A 21,978-nucleotide genomic window follows, 5' to 3' on the forward strand; every position below is an offset into this window, starting at 1 on the left:
CAGATGCGGTAGTCTCAAGGCGGCCCAATCGTCCTGGTTGTAATTGGGTGATCAGAAGTCCGCCACCACTGCTACCCTGCAAGTCTGGCAAGTCGTGGACCACCAGACTCATAACACAGCCCTTAGTGTAGAATGGCCCACATAAAGCCGAAAAGAAAGTGGTATGGTATTGAATCGCCGAACCTGCTATAAGAAAATCATTAGCAAGGCACATATGAACGTGATGTTTCTAACACTAATGAGACGAAGGGGCATGGAACGGAATTTGCATATTTCAGTGGTATGGGGTGTGGCGGAGTAATCATTAAGGTCTCTCTATTCCAATGGATGACACTTCGAAGCTTTTTGAAAATTATTGCAAAGAGAGGTAGATCTTATGCCTGTTGCTGCAATGTTTCTGTGAAATGGACCTAAACGATAGAATGGCCAGATCTTAAAGGCCTCACAAAGTTGTGTGTATGTGACTATTAGGTTATAGTTAGTGATTTTTTATTTGACATATAGCAGCTTAGGATGTCAGAGAGGTAGGTGGGGGCTAAGGCATTTACTGTTTCTGTCAGAAGCATCTATGAGGTCCTGGTTTTGGCTGTGTGACGAAAGCCTGGAAAGAAACCTTGGAAGATTGCACAAATTTCTGGTGGTAAAATATACAAACCTTGTTGAGTGGGGCACCGAATTAGTGGAACAGCCATTAGCTGTTTATAATAACAGTGCAGTCTGCTAGGTACTAATGAGCTGAGAGTTTTAATAGTATTTAAAGGGATGTGTGTGTGGAGCTTGTTTATGTTCACTATGTCAATATTAGGCTTCAATGGCTGTGGTAGTTATGAAGGATTTCATTTTCATGCATGGACTGAAGAGAAGTGAACTGTAATGCTTCTGGCACAGGGTGCACATTTCAGGGTGTCGGGGAGACAGAAATTAGTCTTAGAAAACCAGCTGATGCTCCAATGTTGGAAACAGATCTTCACCCACTTAGAAATCAAGAAAGGGGACCATGGCACTAGCAGGACAGGAACACTGCTTATTAATATTAGGAACGCTGCTCTGCCAAACAAAAAATTACCCCCTATGTTCTGTCCAATGTGTTAATTTCTGTCCCTCCATCGGTCCTATAATATAATTGGCTGCTGCATACAATGTTGTTAACTTTCCCAAAGTTTCGAAGTTGGCGGGTTACTTTGTGTAGCATTGTACTGATGATCTGAAGATTTGATATGGCTGTATAATGAGACAGTTCCGTTGAGTTGCCCAAGTGTTTCTTATTTACCCTAAAACTCTAAAGTAGGAAATTATCAATTTTCAGGGGGAACAACCTTTACAACGCAACTTTTACAACGCACTACCGTTACAACGAAACTGTTACAACGCGAGTGCATTGACAACGCAGGACATTACAACGCAAGTCTTTACATCGACTTGCACTAGATGGCGTGCTAACATTAAAAATAGTGTAGTTTACTATCCCAACACCTTCCCTACTGTTACGTGGACTGGAGTTGGAATAGTAAATTACACTTTTTTAATGTTAGCACGCCATCTAGTGCAAGTCCATGTAAAGACTTGCGTTGTAATGTCCTGCGTTGTCAATGCACTCGCGTTGTAAAACTTTCGTTGTAACAGCATGCGTTGTAACGTCATACATCCGTCTAAATAATTATAACTAGTGTTTAAGCTCTTTCTTCTGATCTATTTTCCATTGAATTTTCAAAGTAACTAGCTGATAATAACAACTTTCTGGCAGTAAGTTTATATATTGCACATCTGAAATACACTATAAGAAAGTAGGACTCCATTTGCACAATGACAGCCAATTTTGAAAGCAACATTTTAAAGTGCTTCTAATATATTCTGAAATAAAGTACACATTGCATGACGCTGTGTTTTCTTTTAACTATGTGGATTGGAAACTGATTCTTCTATGATTGCTGTATCACTTTCAGAAGATAGAGCAAGAGACCAAAGTATTAAACAGGGGGCTTGGAAAGATGATGCTTGACCATGCATAATAAAGGATGAAAGTGCCAAATCTTACCTTAGACACGTAGTGTGAGTTCTGTGACATTTTAAAGGACTGGGCGTTTGGCTAAATTCCTCTATTTAGTCATGGAACTCCTTGGAGTTGTGCAATATCCTTAATATGAAAAGTAGGTTTTCCATTGCATATATCAAACAAAGTGTATATAACACACTGAAGTAGGCAAATGGTTAAATTATACTCTTCCTGTGTTGATTGTAAACCCACGCTATAAAAGATATTGCACATCACCTTACATATCAGGGACTTGCTAAGGGATCTTTCAGCCACGGCCCGTGTCAGTAAGAGCAGTAGGGCAGTGGGGCCAGGTGAGGGGGATTTCGATGGACGATGACAAAATATTAATTTATTTAATTTTCCCTCGTCATCGCCCGTCGAAATCCCCCCTCACCTGGCCCCACCGCCCACCGCTCTTACCTGCAAGGGCTGCGGCTGGGATCTTTGTCTTTGGTCGCTTATCCCTGTTTGTCCACGGTATTCCTTGGTAATTGCTTCTCTATATGGCTCAATACACGGGATACTAACTTGAGGTTTACTGGTGAGAATAATAACTTCTCCATTCCCTTCTTGGACCTCCGACTATACCCCAAAGATGGGAGGATCCATACGGAGCTATATCAGAAACCGATGGCCCGTAACTCCCTACTGAGCTTTCATAGCTTCCACCCAAGGGCATTACTTACCAACCTTCCAGTCGGTCAATTTCTTAGACTGAGGAGAAATTGTTCAGAATTGGTGCAGTATTATAAACATGCCAAAAAGCTAACTGATGAACTAGCTGCACGACATTATCCAGTACAATTGGTCAAAAGAGCGGCAAAAAGAGCACGCAACAATGACAGGGGGGCACTCCTGGAAACGTACACCAAACCCAAATCAGATAGATTGGTATGTGTGACAACTTTCAGTAACTTAACTACAAATGTAAAGAGGGCCATCAACAAGAATTGGCACATACTCAATACAGGCAAGCTGACATTGGACTCACCTCTGTTTGCATTGAAACGGAGCAGTAACTTGCAGGACCTCATGGTACATACACGACCAAGAACTGTTGTACATCACAACAGCCAGTCAACACTATGGAACACTAATCCTGTGGTTGGTCATTTTCCATGCGGATCCTGTTCGTGCTGTCCCTTCACCAGTCACACTACAGAGCTGGACATTTTACCGGGGAGACCATGGAAATTGAATAACCACACCAACTGCAACACCAGTGGGGTTATATATATGATTAAGTGCCCTTGTAATTTGATTTACATTGGAATGACATGTCGCAAAGTACGACAAAGAATTACTGAGCATCGTAGTACCATCCGATGCAAAAAATCGAATACACGCATGACTAGGCATTACCTTGAGCAGGGCCACACAGAAAACGACCTTCAATGGGTCATTATTGACAAACCTCATTATGATGTTAATATGGGACCATTGGAACAAGTTCTATTCCGCCGTGAACAACGGTGGGTGTTCCGTCTCAAAAGCCACTTGAGGGGTCTGAATGAAGATATTCCCTGGTGCTCTGTGTAACCTCTTCCGGGTCTCTTGTATCATCTTCTCCCATTTGTAGTTGCCGCACAACACCATACATTTATGTTGCGTTACTGGTCTGATTTCCTATCGGATAGACAGCCTAATAAATGCATTACATATGCAATTACCAATACTATGTGTTTTGGATTTGGCATCTGGCTCCACGTTTTGGAACGATTTTATGGAGTGCTTCCATTTATTTAGCCACCATATCTGCATGTGTATGACTGTGGTCATATAGCCCCCCCCTTCTGTATAGAGCTCCCGTTTTTGCTGACTTTACGACATATCACACGGAGGCAACACTAGACGTCCTGGGTTTGTCATTCTGTTGTACTTGGACACATAACATTTTTTAATGTTAAATTGGTGGTAACAATTACTATAGCCTCAATACGGCGTATTGTGCTGTATTTCAATCGTGTCTGGCGCCTCCGCTTTACAGCAAACTACATTTCCCATGATTCTGCGCTGCCCGGAAGTTATTTGCTGCACTTCCGGGTTTACGCACTCACGAAGATACACGGGAGCTGTCATAACCACTGCGAGACGCGCAGCCTCTCCCCAGCGGGTTGGTGCTCTAATTAGGCTGAGACAGACTAATGGAAGGTAATTAAGGGAGTGAGTGTGGTAAACCGGTATTGTTATGGATGTTGGAGTTATCGAGTGCCTTTTCACTAACTTAACCTGTATTGTCAAAACCGATAATTCTGAGAGCTGGGATCGGGCGAGTGACGCCCTGGAGTGAGCGGGGGAAACCGGCAAGGTTATGGGTGTCTGAGATATCGAGTGCATTTTCAAATCGGGTCAGTGCAGTTTTCACTACCTTAACCTGTATTGTCAAACTCTATGATTCTAAGAGCTGGGAGCGGGCGAGTGACGCTCTGGACCCACTCTTTGGGAATATTGATCTTTATGTGTGCCTTTCTACATACAGACGATTGTAATTTGACATACAGTCCGTCCCATACATCTACATGTGACACGTGGCGTGAAGTGAATGCGTGTCACACCCCTCCACCCTCCCCTTTCCTTTCTTTTGGGACATGAGAACAATCTAATTTTTATTTGAAATACTGCTGTTTGGGTGAATTTTACATAGTGCTTGCCACACTATACCGATTGAGAGCAATACTTATCTATTAGTCTATATGTTTTTTCGTGCAACATGTGAACCATTTTGAACCAGTCTTTTATCTTTCTAGCAATCTGTGCTCTTTAGCACCATTCGTCGCAAGGTAGAGGTAAATTAATATTACCCCTAGGTGAGTTCCTAGAATATACTCACTCACCAGAATGATTTGTGGTTTTATCACGTGTGCAACACATTTCACGTGTGTGGGGTGTCTTTTGGTATGTGGAGGTTGACCTTTTAAGTTGGTATAAATGACAATGAACTGTGAATTTTTTTCAGAGACACTGTACCGGACTGCTGCTGGTCCTTTTGTCATTTATAACCTACCAACGAGTATGGTCTGTAACTCATTTATTTTGATTACACGAGCAGAGTGATATATTGAGAGGTCCTGATGAATGCCGCGAACAATTAAGTCATCTGGCAGAAACATGTCGACCACCAAATACTAGGATATTTTGTAAATCCTAGATCACTTCATTTTAATCCTAGCTGATGGGAACTACTATTAAAATTGATTTTGTTACCCTGTAGCTAGTTTTACTTACCTACACACTGTTTCATTTCACACTCTGCCCCTTACTCCCCCTGTCACTTTGGATACCCCCATCAAAACACCTCACGCTCCTCTCTTGTCCCTTGTTTGAGAGTTGTAGCCCACACTGTATACCTTGCGGTTACAGTGTGCAAGAGGGGACCCAATGATGAAGCATGTCACCCTCGGGTGAGTGAGGGTTCTCGTCTTTAAAAGTATTATTTTCTTGGCCTCCCTTCCTCATACACACATGTCTCCTTCTTAGGACATTAGCATTTCATCACTTTTTGTGAGATACATTCATTTGGAGTCAGTGATGTCTGATGCTTTATCTTTCTCCACCATTCGTACCCCTTAGTGTGATATATATTTAGTACAGCAATTGCTGTGGGTCTTTAAGTTTTTAGTTTTTTGATTGGTTCGATTGGTTGCCCGGTTGCAGTAGACACATTATTTATCCTACAAGCTGATGCTTTGTTAGCATTTATCTCTGTATGGACATGACTGAACATACAGGTTTGGCTTTTGATGAGGACACAGTACAGGCAATACTTGATACACCTAGTATCCTAGATACTCATATCTCACAGACTTTATCAAATGCAGAAGAATGGACAAAACTTAGCAACATCAAGAAACATCAAGTACGTACCATTCTACATGCCGCCATCTTGACAGAATATCTTAGAGGCAATATAGCTCCTCCAGGCCTTATTGTATCCAATACCCCTAGATTATTTTTAGACAACAAAGTCTTTGTTACCAACTGGTCCAAAATAGCCTGGCGTTGCACCAGGGACTGGCTCGTTTTGATAATTACGACAGCGAAAGAAACTGCTGATCAACTAGTCATTGAGATCCAATCTCTTGAAACACAACTTAAATCAGGCATACAAATCTCAGTATATAAAAAGAAGCTTGATGAGATTACAAAAAATCTGAACGAGATCAAAGACGATCTGGTCAAGTATAAAATCGACAAACTCAAGAAAGATCTTGACAGATTCTCTCTTGAAAAGGTATATCCCTATACTGCTGACGGTTACCAGGCAGGCCTTGTCAAAAAGGGTAATAAGAAAGGTACAAGAGGTTGGCGAAGAGATACGGACGAGTGGACCTCTAACTCTGATGAGTGGAGTGATTCCACTGACTCAGACACAGACCAATCTCTTTTCCGTCAACAAAGACGAGGCAGGGGTAGAGGCAGAGGCTATACTTTCCCCCAGAATCAACAAACACCTTGGTGGCCACCACAACCATGGTCTTTTCCACCTCCTCCTTTTCACCCTGGCCCACCTTATGGTGGCCCATCTTATCAACCTTTTTTGGGACAGGGCAGAGGACGAAGGGGACGCAGGAGAGGCAACAGAGGCCAGACTCCGGAGACTCCCAGAGTCAATTGGGACCCGGCACTGGAACAGAGAATCACGAGGAGCATGGCAGCCTCCACGAGCGAGCTAACAACTTAATTGTCAACTTGAGCAGCAAATCTCTTACTGAACTGGAGATCTGTGTTCTGTCCAAAGGTCTAGGTTTTGTACCCACAAAACTTGGCGATGACTTTATGACACACAAGGAACTGGCGGAATTCTTTCGGAAAATACGGCTGTGTTTTTTCTTTAGTGATGCAGAGACCGAAACACACGATGAGAGTCCCAATACTGGACTCCGCAACAAATCTACTTTCTTGCCCACTTCACAACAGGTTCCCCCTGAAGTCCTTACGTTCGAAAAAGCGGTTTTGAAGGACTACGAATTGGGCCTCAGTCACACCAAACAAGGTTTTTGCAACCTGTCCAATTCAGAGAGACAATGTGTCTCAAATTTGGGTAATGATCCCTTTATCACGATCAAGCCAGCTGATAAGGGGGGAGCGACGGTAATTATGGATACAGAGGTCTACAGACAAGAATGCCATAGACAGCTAGAGAATACTAATTTCTATACTCGTATTGCACTAGATCCAACTAGGCGATTACAGCTGAAAATTAAGTCTTTGGTAGAGGAAGGGAGAGAGGCTGGCTGGATTACGAAAAATGAGGCCGATTTCCTGATCCAAAAAAATCCAAAAATACCGGCCTTCTATGCCCTCCCAAAAATCCACAAGAATCAGCGACCCCCTCCTGGGAGGCCAATTGTATCTGGAATTGGGTCCCTCCTGGAGCCTTTATCGAAATTCGTGGACCATTTCCTCCGTCCATTTGTATCTTTAATGCCATCTTATCTACAGGATACCAAACACGTCTTGCAACATCTTGAATCCCTCTCCTTTGATCCCAATAGTCAACTGATGGCCACATACGACGTGGAAGCGTTGTATACGAACATACCGCAGGATGCCACTTTAGAGACAATACGGGATCTATTAGAAAGTAATCCACGTGATGACCAAACACCCAATGATTTTGTTATGCAATGTGCGACACTGGCACTAAAAGAAAACTTTTTTAGTTTTGAAGGCCAACTGTATTGGCAAACAACTGGTACTTCCATGGGGAGTACCTGTGCACCTAGTATGGCCAACCTGTACATGCATAATTTTGAGACTCAACACATCTATCCTCTACACAATCCTTACCATGGCCAACTGAAACTGTGGAAACGCTATATAGATGACATCCTGGTCATCTGGGAAGGTGACCAGGAGTCTCTAGAAGACTTCTCTATATGGCTCAATACACGGGATACTAACTTGAGGTTTACTGGTGAGAATAATAACTTCTCCATTCCCTTCTTGGACCTCCGACTATACCCCAAAGATGGGAGGATCCATACGGAGCTATATCAGAAACCGATGGCCCGTAACTCCCTACTGAGCTTTCATAGCTTCCACCCAAGGGCATTACTTACCAACCTTCCAGTCGGTCAATTTCTTAGACTGAGGAGAAATTGTTCAGAATTGGTGCAGTATTATAAACATGCCAAAAAGCTAACTGATGAACTAGCTGCACGACATTATCCAGTACAATTGGTCAAAAGAGCGGCAAAAAGAGCACGCAACAATGACAGGGGGGCACTCCTGGAAACGTACACCAAACCCAAATCAGATAGATTGGTATGTGTGACAACTTTCAGTAACTTAACTACAAATGTAAAGAGGGCCATCAACAAGAATTGGCACATACTCAATACAGGCAAGCTGACATTGGACTCACCTCTGTTTGCATTGAAACGGAGCAGTAACTTGCAGGACCTCATGGTACATACACGACCAAGAACTGTTGTACATCACAACAGCCAGTCAACACTATGGAACACTAATCCTGTGGTTGGTCATTTTCCATGCGGATCCTGTTCGTGCTGTCCCTTCACCAGTCACACTACAGAGCTGGACATTTTACCGGGGAGACCATGGAAATTGAATAACCACACCAACTGCAACACCAGTGGGGTTATATATATGATTAAGTGCCCTTGTAATTTGATTTACATTGGAATGACATGTCGCAAAGTACGACAAAGAATTACTGAGCATCGTAGTACCATCCGATGCAAAAAATCGAATACACGCATGACTAGGCATTACCTTGAGCAGGGCCACACAGAAAACGACCTTCAATGGGTCATTATTGACAAACCTCATTATGATGTTAATATGGGACCATTGGAACAAGTTCTATTCCGCCGTGAACAACGGTGGGTGTTCCGTCTCAAAAGCCACTTGAGGGGTCTGAATGAAGATATTCCCTGGTGCTCTGTGTAACCTCTTCCGGGTCTCTTGTATCATCTTCTCCCATTTGTAGTTGCCGCACAACACCATACATTTATGTTGCGTTACTGGTCTGATTTCCTATCGGATAGACAGCCTAATAAATGCATTACATATGCAATTACCAATACTATGTGTTTTGGATTTGGCATCTGGCTCCACGTTTTGGAACGATTTTATGGAGTGCTTCCATTTATTTAGCCACCATATCTGCATGTGTATGACTGTGGTCATATAGCCCCCCCCTTCTGTATAGAGCTCCCGTTTTTGCTGACTTTACGACATATCACACGGAGGCAACACTAGACGTCCTGGGTTTGTCATTCTGTTGTACTTGGACACATAACATTTTTTAATGTTAAATTGGTGGTAACAATTACTATAGCCTCAATACGGCGTATTGTGCTGTATTTCAATCGTGTCTGGCGCCTCCGCTTTACAGCAAACTACATTTCCCATGATTCTGCGCTGCCCGGAAGTTATTTGCTGCACTTCCGGGTTTACGCACTCACGAAGATACACGGGAGCTGTCATAACCACTGCGAGACGCGCAGCCTCTCCCCAGCGGGTTGGTGCTCTAATTAGGCTGAGACAGACTAACGGAAGGTAATTAAGGGAGTGAGTGTGGTAAACCGGTATTGTTATGGATGTTGGAGTTATCGAGTGCCTTTTCACTAACTTAACCTGTATTGTCAAAACCGATAATTCTGAGAGCTGGGATCGGGCGAGTGACGCCCTGGAGTGAGCGGGGGAAACCGGCAAGGTTATGGGTGTCTGAGATATCGAGTGCATTTTCAAATCGGGTCAGTGCAGTTTTCACTACCTTAACCTGTATTGTCAAACTCTATGATTCTAAGAGCTGGGAGCGGGCGAGTGACGCTCTGGACCCACTCTTTGGGAATATTGATCTTTATGTGTGCCTTTCTACATACAGACGATTGTAATTTGACATACAGTCCGTCCCATACATCTACATGTGACACGTGGCGTGAAGTGAATGCGTGTCACACCCCTCCACCCTCCCCTTTCCTTTCTTTTGGGACATGAGAACAATCTAATTTTTATTTGAAATACTGCTGTTTGGGTGAATTTTACATAGTGCTTGCCACACTATACCGATTGAGAGCAATACTTATCTATTAGTCTATATGTTTTTTCGTGCAACATGTGAACCATTTTGAACCAGTCTTTTATCTTTCTAGCAATCTGTGCTCTTTAGCACCATTCGTCGCAAGGTAGAGGTAAATTAATATTACCCCTAGGTGAGTTCCTAGAATATACTCACTCACCAGAATGATTTGTGGTTTTATCACGTGTGCAACACATTTCACGTGTGTGGGGTGTCTTTTGGTATGTGGAGGTTGACCTTTTAAGTTGGTATAAATGACAATGAACTGTGAATTTTTTTCAGAGACACTGTACCGGACTGCTGCTGGTCCTTTTGTCATTTATAACCTACCAACGAGTATGGTCTGTAACTCATTTATTTTGATTACACGAGCAGAGTGATATATTGAGAGGTCCTGATGAATGCCGCGAACAATTAAGTCATCTGGCAGAAACATGTCGACCACCAAATACTAGGATATTTTGTAAATCCTAGATCACTTCATTTTAATCCTAGCTGATGGGAACTACTATTAAAATTGATTTTGTTACCCTGTAGCTAGTTTTACTTACCTACACACTGTTTCATTTCACACTCTGCCCCTTACTCCCCCTGTCACTTTGGATACCCCCATCAAAACACCTCACGCTCCTCTCTTGTCCCTTGTTTGAGAGTTGTAGCCCACACTGTATACCTTGCGGTTACAGTGTGCAAGAGGGGACCCAATGATGAAGCATGTCACCCTCGGGTGAGTGAGGGTTCTCGTCTTTAAAAGTATTATTTTCTTGGCCTCCCTTCCTCATACACACATGTCTCCTTCTTAGGACATTAGCATTTCATCACTTTTTGTGAGATACATTCCTTGGTAATTAGCAGTATTCCCATAACATACCGTGAGGATGCAATATCTCATGTATCTCAGTGTACATGACCTGACTACAGCAGACAAACTGGTACGCTTTTCATAATATGTCATTGTGTTGAGTTAGATTTCAATAAAGCAATTTACGTGACATTTCCTCTATTCGAATCACATAGAAACGAAGTAACTTTGTTTATGTTCATGAATATAGTATGCAAATTAATAGAACAATAGAATACCAATATAAGTGGAATACCTGTGGAAAATGGAAGAAATGCCTCATTCCTCTTAAAGGTACCATCGTTATTCAGGAAGTGATTAGGATTGAAAGTTCCTGGATCTTCATATTTTGTAGGGTCTTGTAAGACTGAAGATATAATGGCAAACACTTCCATATCCTGAAAAATATTAGCGTAATGAAATACTATTCACCTTACCCCAAGCTGCTGCCACTAAGACCCTTAAGTAGAAAAGTTTATAAAATTTAAGTACCACTTTTACAGGATGGTAAATTGAGGAGCTGTCAAGTTTGCTATTGGGAGTTGGTTGAGTAAGATATTAGCACAATACTTGCCTGCTTTCAATTAAATAGGTTTAATTAAAGCATTTGCCATTAAAAGACAAGTACAAACAGTGAAACATGGAGCACTAGGTAATATTTATATAGGAAGAAAGACCACAAATATCTACCTCAGTTTCTAACATACTGTGCATCAGAGCACATTTCCTCAATTTAAACCTATTGAATTAAATGCAATGGCCATAACTATTTATTTCCAAATAGTACAGAGTCTACCATAAATGGGAGAGTCTAGCCGGAAATGGGATTCGCAGGTTTAATGCCAAACCCCATTTCTGAGATTTTCCCCATGCACATTTTGCCTGTCAAATGCAGGCAGAATATATCACAGGAGATGTGATTGGAATAAGGGGGAAATGTGCAGAGATCAAGGCGCTTACACTGATTACTTTATTGCTCTCCTTTTTGGAGTTTTAGACTCATAACAGTGCATTAATAATTCATCCTGCACCTGGTATTTACTGTACGGTATACTTTAGAAAACTCCTGCAGTGGTATTAGCATGTTCAGGGCAGATCTACAAGGAAGTTCAGCAGCGTGGCACCGCAAGCCCTTTGGCTGCGCCGCGCTGTGGCACTTCAGAAGCACAGGGATGCAACAAATTTATAAGAATATGTCGCATGTATGTGCTTCCCCCTGAGCTGACACACAAACTGCAGCCATGCGTTGGCGCAGGCACCCTTGCACCATGGTGCAAGTATGCCTGCGACGTGGGGAGATTGTTTTTGTGCAGGAAGGGGCACCTTCCTGCACAAAAATAACAACTACAGGCATTTTTCTCTTTCAATGCTTGAGGGAGAATGCAGCACGCATTGAAAGAGGAAACAATGAAGAGAAATGAAAACATTTCTCCTCGTTGCACCTCGCTACGCCTCCTCTAGGGTGGCGTAGCATTCAGACGCATCTCCAGATTTACTATTTCTGGTAAATCTGGAGATGTGTCATGATCCATGGGTGTTGCGTGGGAACACCCACAGCAACACCCATGGAACACCCCTTCCATGCAAAGTGCTGTGTGTGAAGGGGCCGTATTTTCAAGGAGAGGAAAAGTCACGCAGGGTGGCTTTTCCTGTCCTTGTAAATATGGAGGAGCCTCCTGCGCCACCAGTACGTCATGAAAGTTGACGTACTGGTGGTGCAGGGGGCTTGTAAATCTGCCCCTTGGTTTTTATACAGAACTTCTAGCGAACTATAATGTGCTAAATTGTTATGAAAGAAACATTTTAGGACAAAGGTTTATAATTTTTAGACATGCATCCCCATGGCACTACAGAGATTCTGAGAGGAACCCTGAAAGTCTATAATTATTCTATGTCATGTACACATATACTGTGGCCAAGTTTTCCAGTCTAGATCCAGGAAGAGGGGATCCGTGACAGATTTTTGGATACCTACATAAGACACATTTACACACATTGAATTCGTTTGCATAGTCAATCAGTGGTTATCCTAAAAATGTGGAATGGATCAGCCCTCTTGGCCCAATGAAACACTGGTCTTAACATCTTCGCAAACTGGCATGGCATTGTTGTGTGAACATACAGTGAATGAGAATCCTTTGTTTCTGGTTGGGTTGTGATTTATCTCACTGATGGACTACAGTATATAAAAGCTGTGGTTCTTTTCAGGATGGCATTGCTGTCTTTTTGACACTGCGTTCACGGAGTGTCTCATTTTCATGACAAGAGGTGTCCGACAATTGCTTACGAAGACCGTGATAGTTTGATGGATGAAACTGTAATACTAGTTTACTTTTGTCTAGTAGCCACTTTGTATTTATAACTTACATTGGGTCAGCTGTACAAAGGTTTTTTGCGGGCGCAAATGGGCTTTAGACCCGTTTGCGCCCGCAAAAAACCTGCGGCCCATGGTCTAATCCTAATTTGCGAGTCACAAATCAATTTGCAACTCGCAAAATGGTATTAGCAACTCGTTATTAGGAAGGGGCGTTTCAAGGGCATCCCTCCCTAATAGCGACTCCTTAAGCTAAGTAAGAATTTTTTGTGACCTCAATTGTGGTCGCAAAACACTCACAGTGTACCACCTTTCTCAGAAGGGTGGTAAAGCTCTCGCAAATGGGAAGGAGTCCCCAGGCGACCTTTCCAATTTGTGAATGCATGCACAAATATTTTTATGGTTTAAAGCGTTTTTATTGAGTATGTTGCAATCTTAAACATTGCGCCCACCTACAGCCACCGGCCGGTGGGGAACATCTTATTCAAAAGCAAACTTTATTAAAGAAAAAAGGGGAGAAGCAAAGAGAAGATGAGGGAGGGCAAAGGAAAGACTGAGAGAACCTGAAAGAGTAAAAGACAGGTATCCACCCACAGCATATGGTGAGACTGGATAGGGGTCTAGGGCTGAGTGTCCTTCGGAGGAGGCGGTGGGTCCTTTAGGGGAGTTGTGGGGAATCGCAAGACACTTAGATAGCGAGGGCAGGTAAGCTCTACGAACTATGAGGATTAGTAAGCCACCATGGACCCCCAGGTCTTATTGAATTTAGGCAGTGTGTGGTTGATCCCCGCCATAATCCGTTCCATCCCCACCACCTCCCACAGTTTGTGTAGCCAGTCTAACTTGGATGGGATGGCGGTCGTGCCCCACTTTGCCAGGAGAACCTGCTTAGCTGCCCCTAGTGCTAGAGTGATTGGCCTGCACCTACTGGACCGGAGAGGGTATGTAAGAGGATTGGGTAGCCCCAGCAGGATATAACTAGGAACTCTGGGGAGTTCTGTCTGATGTATCTGATCGACTATGGGCAGAACAGTCTCCCAAAATGTCTGTCTCTTGGGGAAATGCCAACGCCAACAGAGATCGCTGGTGCGGGGCATTCCATTAAGCAACCATCACTGGGGTGTAATAACAATGGTGTGCAATTTTCAGAAGCATTTCCTTCCCTGAGGAACTGCACGAGGATGCCCGAGCCCTGTAAATAACATCCGACCACTCCTTGGGGGAGAACTCCGACTCAGTTCCACCTACCGTCTACATTGCGCCGGGGATTTGGCCTGGGTTCCTGCCTTGTTGAGAAAGACATAAATGTATGACAGAAGGCGTTCGTTGGAAGTGCGAGTGATGAACCAAATCTCAAATTCTGTAAGGAGCCGACTTGCATGCAAATGGATTTGGGGCTGTGTGACCCAGTAGCGCAGCGCCAAGTACTGCCAGTACGCGTCCTTGGGGATCCCATAGTGAGCCACTAACCTGGGAAAATCCAGGATTCCCCTCTCATCAAAGAGGCCGCCTATACGCTTACAGTTTGCGTCTTGCCATTTCAAGTAGGTGTTCCCCACGAGGGCCAGGGGAAAATCTGGGTTTCCAATGAAGGGGGTCAAGGGAGAGACAGCCGAGGACAGCTGACACTTCTCCTGGACCCTTTCCCACACTCGTATAGTGGCTCGCAGGACTGGGAAGAGATATGCACCCAGCGGCCGATGACATCTGAGTAGCCTGGGAACCTTCCAGATGTGGATTCCAGAGACCCCCCCTGTCCATGAAACACCAATGTTTTTCCGACTCTAGTTGATAGCATTCGATCATCCATCGTAATTGCACCGCTTCGTAGTAGCGCTTGAGATTCGGGACATCGAGGCCGCCGTCGTCTTGCCTCAAATGTGTGGAATTACAGGCCATCCACGATTTTCCCCCCAAATGAAGTTGTTGATGAGTTGCTGCATTTGAGTCAACGTCGTGTGTGGTGGGCATAAGGGGAGCGTCTGCATGATGTAAAGCAGACGGGGCAAAATCATCATTTTGACGGCCGCAATCTTGCCCAGCCAGGAGAGGGTGTGTTTCTTCCAACTGCTCAGTTCAAGGCGCACTTTGTTCAGTGCCTCCGTATAGTTCACCTGAGCCGTCTTCGCGGTGGTAAAAAAAAACCTGAGCCCTAGGTATGTGATATCGGTAGCAGCCCAAGAAAAAGGGAAGTGAATGGATAGTTGGCGTTGATCTGCCGCTGGTAGCGTGAGGCTTAAAGCCTGAGTCTTTTTCGAGTTAACTTTAAAACCCGACGCTGCACTAAAAACCTTGACCTCCACCAGCAGAGGGGGAAGAGAGTGCAATGGGTGCATTAAGAAAAGGAGCACGTCATCCGCGAATAGAGAAATCTTATGTTGCCTGTCCCCCATCCGGATCCCATTGACCGTAGGGAGTTGGCGGACCCTTTCGGCGAATGGCTCCATTTAGAACACGTAAAGGAGGGGAAAAAGGGGGCACCCCTGCCGTGATTTGGAAGGGACGAGAGACCACCCCATTGACCTGGATGCGGGCTTGCTGACATTGTGGTATACGCAATTTACCCATTTCCGGAATCTGTCACACTGTCCGAATCGACAGAGTAACTGTTGCAAATAAGTCCAGTGGATCCGGTCAAATGCCTTTTCGGCATCCACCGAGAGAAGTATTTGCCAGAAGCTGGGTTTGTTGCGTCTTGTCCAGTAAGTGGCAGAGTCTTCGAGTCCAGTCCCCACAGTTGCGGTCCGGGATAAAACCCGATTGGTCGGGCTCCACCAGACATTGCATATGGGGTGCGAGTCTGGAGACCAAAAATTGGTGAAGATCTTCAGGTCCATGTTGAGCAGAGAAATGGGGCGGTATGAGGCACACTCACGGGGTCCTTTCCCGGCTTGGGAATGACCACTACCTCTGCTATGGACATCGAGGGGGTGAGTTTCCCAGAGGCACTAAAGGTGATGAACATCCGTGCCAAAAGGGGGGAGAGGTCAGACGCAAAAGTTTTATAAAATTCGACCGGGAAGCCATCTTCTCCTGGAGCCTTGCCCACCGATAGTCCCTGGATAGTCCGCCACACTTCATCAGGACTGATGTCCACATCCAAACTGGCCGCAACCGAGTCCACAAGCGGGGTCACCAGAGCCTCTTGCGCATCTTCCGTGGACACAATAGGGTCCAGAGTATCGGCAGAGTAGAGAGCCTTATAGAAGGCCTCAAACTTGGATGCTATGTCTCCGTCCACACGCAAGATCTCACCCCGTTTGGTTGCAAGTTACGCGACCTGACGCGTCGCCACCTCGGTCCGCAGAGCGTGTGCCAATAGTCTCCCCGCCTTGTTCCCTCCTTCATAATAGCGTTGTTTGGTGTGGAGCAAGGCGTAATCAGCACGGTCGAGGCCTAAGGTTCGCAGTTGCTTCCTTGCCTGTGTGAGAAGGCACCGGGTTTGAATTGCCCCCGTCCAGCGATGACCCCCACCAGCTCCCGGATTTGGTCTTCTAATTCCCCCCTCTTGGCCTTGCGATCTTTGTTCGGGCCCACCTTGATGGCGATATAGCAACCGCGTATGACAGCCTTCAGGGTGTCCCAAAGCATGTCAACCCCCACCAAGCCCACGTCATTGACTTCTAGATAGGTTTTGATAGTACCTTGTAGCTCAGTGATATTAGCGTCATAGGTGAGTAGTTTGTGGTTTAAGGACCACAAACCCTGCCGCGTGGCACTGCCAGAGAGAAGCAACATCAAGACGACCAGTGAGGGGTCCTAGAGCGCTGCCATCCGGATGAATACGTCGTCAATCATGTCGGAGATTGAGCCTGTGTGTCCCACCCGTAGCGTCGACCTATCCTGCGCCGCAGAAGGAACCTGGTTAACATCTACCCCAATGACGAGATACTCATCAGGAGACTACAGAATTGAACTTATAGTGTCTCGTAAGAACGCCTCTTGGTGCTCATTGGGGCTATAGACTGAAGCTATCGTATGTATCCTCTCTCCCAGTAGCACCCTCAAGGCCAGTAGGTGGCCCGCGACCTCAGCATGAAGTCCCACTACTTTCTCCTGAAAATGCTTAGCCAAAAGAATCGTTACTCCAGCCTTCCTTCCCGGCCCGATGGCTCTTCATAGTGTCTCTAGCCTAAGAGGGCGGCCCCACCATGTATTAGGGAAGGCAGGCTCAGGGCATCAACGCAAGCAGCCAGCTCATCTCAGAGTAGGAAGAGCAAATAAAACATACATGCAGCATTCCCCTGGGATGCACAGCAAGTTCACCCTCCCACCCCATGTCGCTCCGTTCACCCCATTTCCACCTGCCGAACCCAGCCCCCAAAGTCGAAGATTCACCATACCTGCCCGCTGGATGACATCAGTTCTCTCAGTCTGCAGGAGGACTGCAGCTCTCTCGTGGGTAGAAAAGAGAGAAAGGAGGAAAGAGAGAGAAAGAAAAGAAAAAGAAAAGGGAAAGAGATCGCAAGGAGACTCCAACGATAACAAATCGCACTGACGTGCAGGGGTCCATGAGTCCGACGGTCGGTCATCACCACTCAGAGGGTGGGGCTCCCCCCTCCCAGACCGCTATCTCAGGAAGCTGGTCTCGGACACGTCTTACCAGCACTTGATCTCAGGACAGCAACTGAGAAGGTCAATCACCAGCTGGGGCAGCAGAACCTTCCCTGTCTAATATCTGTCGCAGTAGTGCTTACCGTTCCATTCGACGTTCCTTTTCGGAAGGCTTCGTCTGGACCCCCCTCCTAGGACCCCGTCTCCTGCCCGATTTCCGCAGCATTCCTGAAGCTGGCTCTCCCTCCGTCACGTCCGAATCTTTGGCCACTGTCAGGGCATTCCCAAGGACAGCCTTCGCTTCCTGCAAGTTACGCACCCCATGGGTTTCTTTGTTCCAGACAAAGGAAAGTTGAAACGGATGCCCCCATTAATAGCGTATCCCCTGTTCGTGGAGGAAGGTCGTGGCTGGCCGCACCACCGTACGTCTCTGAAGGGTGAGGGGCTGGAGGTCTTGGTACACCCCCACCTGGAGGCCCTCGAATTCCAATGTTGGACGGTCACATGTGGTGGCCATAATAACCTCCTTCTGCCTATAAGAGTGTAGGCAGGTCAGGATGTCCTGTGGCTGGCTGGGACCCGAGTCAGGGTGCCTGGCGCAGAGCGTGCAATCCAGCGTGATCTCCTGGTCCCTCAGTTCCGGAACCATGTGTTTAAAGAGGCAGAGAACCCAATCTTCTAGTTTGCCGCTGTCCGCTTGGAATGGTACACCCTTGATGCGAATGTTGGAGCACCGCGAGCGGTTCTCCAAATCTTCCAACCTAAGATATAGCACCTCATGCCTCTCCCGGAGGTCATTGAGTTCCTGGGCTTGTTCAGCGAGCTCTTCCTCTCGCCTGTCCCCATTGCGCTCTAGAGAGTCTACTGTATCTCCCACCTCGCTGAGATCTAGTCTTAGCTGCTTAATGTCAGAGGACAGTTCTTGTTGCAGCCCAGCGAAGTCATCCCGCAGTGTGCCAAAGAGCTGCTCCATGAATTCCTTTGTGACAGGCTCAGCAGCATTCCCTGTGACTGAGTCCATCGTGGCATCACTAGGGTGCAGCCCGGGAGCATCAGTGCTGAGACCCCCAGTCTTCTTTCCGCTCAGTTTATGGAGCAGGTCTTTAATGTAGGAATCCTTGCTCAGGAGTTCCTTTTTGGCTCGCTGGGTGGCCATGGCCGGCAGCTTGCATATGGGCGACCTGTGCTCCTACAGTTGTCATCGAGCCCCTTCACGGGCGATGTGGCTGATTCTCTGTGACTCCTGATGCCCCCCCTGACCGGCCACTGAGAGAGGCTGTCAGGCCTGTCACCACTTCCAAGCTCTAGCCCTTCATCCACGAACCGGGGCTGTTGTGGGGCTTCAGGGGGTCCACCTAAGGTTGCAAGGGGCCTCCTCACTCCACCTCACCTGCTGTAGCTGGCATGATGGCGCCATGTAGTCAAGGCCATAGGGAGCAAAGACGAACGCTGCAGGGCCAACTCCAGATCAGGCGTCCTGTCGTAAATAAATTATTACGAGTTTCTGAATTTCTAGATATCAATACAATTATACATGAAGCAAAAGGCTGAGTCCGTGGTATCAGGTTCAAAAGGGCTTTATTCAAATAACTCGAGTTATAGGGAGAATAGTTCCATCACCACAAGGGATCAGGACCAGGGTTCTCAAAAAGGTATTCTCAAACTTTATTCACAGAGTACAGTATATATATGTTTGTAATAATATACGTAAGCAAGAGCGCTTCAGGCGGAGCAAGAGAGAATGAGATAAGAGCATGTGGGCGTGTAAGTAGGCGTGAAGGTGGGCGTCCACTTGATGATAATAGGTAAGTGTCATAGGTGGGTGGATGCCTAGAGGGGGTTGCGTGATCAGCTGGAACTTTACTGGAACTTTGCCTTACTTGTGCTCAACTCGAGCATGACGTGTAACTGACGTGGGGAAGGGTTGCTATGCAACCGGGAGTCTGGAGTCTAGAAGTGAGGCCTTCAGTGTCAGGGTGACCAGCACATCTCGTATTATCTGATATCTAAAGTTTAGAGCAGGGACTGATTCGTGACATAGGTTGCCCATCACCAAGGGCCAATGTGGCATTTATTTCTTCGTTTACTGCTGAAGTCTTGCACGGGGGCTATGGGCTTTTCACTGACGTGAGCTTTGTAATCACACAAAAAGAGACAGAAAGGCTAGGCTTTCTCCTTTGCAGATGTCATGTTTATCCCTCCTTCTCCAGGCAGGAATGTGGTTTCGGTAGGAGTAAGCAGATAACCGTGCTCAATACTGTCTCGGACAGGGCCCCTTTGGCTGAGGCCCAAGTGTGCAAGGCCAAGGATACGCAGCTACAGCTTTCAGAGCGTTCTGAGGCCTGAAGCCTCTTTTCGGCTCTGGCTGGGCCACAATAATGGAAATGCGGGAAAACATGATGCAAAACGTGTAGGCCTCAGAGCAGATTTGTCGTTTCTCTCATGGGAGACTGGATTATGGCAGGCCACGTTATAGCATGAGCATCATGATAGACAGGCCATGAAGGGAAATACGTAGGTGACATGTATGTGCACATGAGTGTGGGGGAACACACGGGGACACATAGGCCTCATGATATTTTATTTTCCTCATTCCCTCCTTGTCCCCTAGTGGACCCTTACGTCATATCTATTCTCATTAGACAGTCAATCTGTTCTTGCAGCATTATTTTTCCATTTTCAATGCTTTGTAAATGGGGATGTGGGACACATGCAGTAGCACACAGGCCGCAAATGGGCCACACTGCAGACATAGGCAACAACTGAATATCATCAGTAGTATTAGTCCACAGACCGTCAACACTTTCCATCCCCATGCTGATATTATTTCCCAGAGCCAACTGGACCAAGTCCACGTGCCTGGGTCTTGGTGTATGCTTTGGGCAATCTTGTGGAGTCTTGTTATTGCTTTGTATACAGACGGTGCGTTATTAGGTATGAAAACGCAGCAGCTGGAACCGATGACCCTACAGGCCCCGCCCCTATCCGCTAGGATGGCGTCAAGAACAAGACGATTCTGAAGAACGACCATTCTCATAGCAGACTGTTCCTGGGTCAAGTTCCCCAGGGCTGATGCAGTCTCATTAGCAACTGTTTCTAGAATCCTTGTTAGTCTGCGGATAAGTTTACTATTCTGGACGGGACCTACGAAGAAAAAGAATCCTTTGTTGAAATCTGTATATTGCTCCCAAGCTGTTTCAGTCTGGTCAATGCCAGAGGCATCGAGCCCTCGTCTGTGCCTGATAAGTGCTAGTTGAAGATTTTGATGATAGTTCGATGGGGCCAAGAAAACGGGTGGTAGGAGAAATGATATATAGCACGTCCCACCCCAGTCTAAGGGCAGTTGTACATAGGCTGTCTGGCCACAAATAAAGTAGGTGTGTCGTGATGCTCTGAAGTAAGACTTTCCTTTGTCTTTGAACACTAGTATAGTGTTACACTCGCTGTGCCCCAACCGTACAGAGCCTTCTTTTCTGACACACAAGTTCCCTTTTACTGGCAGGACTGTGATTGAGGATGGACCTAAATTGTGTATGGGCTTGACATTCAACACTATAAAGTCAAGGGTCGCATTTCCTTGCAGGTACTCTTCATTTTCTAGATCGGTACCTTTCCTTTGGGGAAGACCTTCTTCATCTGGGAAACATGCTTTATTCATGACTTTGTTCAAGTTACCCCATACCCAGTCGCCCCTACATTCCTTATCTTGACATTCTTTGGCATCACCGTTGATGGATGTCATTAAGGCAAACCATGCTCCGCAAGAACCATTATGGGAGAATGGAAAAGGGAAAAGAGGCAACACTCCCTTCACCTTCTGATACGGGGGAAGTCGGCCACAGACCCAGCAGTCTGTAGCATTGCTAGTCTGATGTGAATGGTGCAGCATCTGGATAAAAGTATTGTTGCGTAAGGCAAGTCGATACGATAGCTCATGGGATGGCAGATCACTGAATGTGTGCTTTATGGTATCATTGGTAGAGTGTAAGAGTGAGGCAATAGGAGGAAAAATAGCATGTAGTATTAAGCTGATACATATCATTGTGATGCACAGAAGAAATAAAAATATCAGAGTCACTATACATCTACCACGTGATATTTTACAGTATTTGGTTTTCATCTTGCTCTTTTTCTCATCTCCGGTATCCAAGATCTTATGCGAGCCAGAATACATGTTCAACCGC

The 21,978-nt window shown here is 45.7% G+C and overlaps 1 protein-coding gene across 1 annotated transcript in view; it reads right to left on the reverse strand.

Moving 5' to 3' along the window:
• Positions 1-21,978, reverse strand: part of LOC146798087 (cytochrome P450 2G1-like) — a 299,091-nt gene that overhangs the window by 11,595 nt on the left and 265,518 nt on the right. Inside the window, exon 8 of the mRNA XM_085625307.1 lies at positions 11,183-11,324. Within this exon, the coding sequence (XP_085481433.1) occupies positions 11,183-11,324 (142 nt within the window). The remainder of the gene's footprint in view (positions 1-11,182; positions 11,325-21,978) is intronic.

The sequence above is a fragment of the Triturus cristatus genome, chromosome 9, assembly GCF_964204655.1.
Source record: "Triturus cristatus chromosome 9, aTriCri1.1, whole genome shotgun sequence".
NCBI classification, from domain to species: domain Eukaryota; kingdom Metazoa; phylum Chordata; class Amphibia; order Caudata; family Salamandridae; genus Triturus; species Triturus cristatus.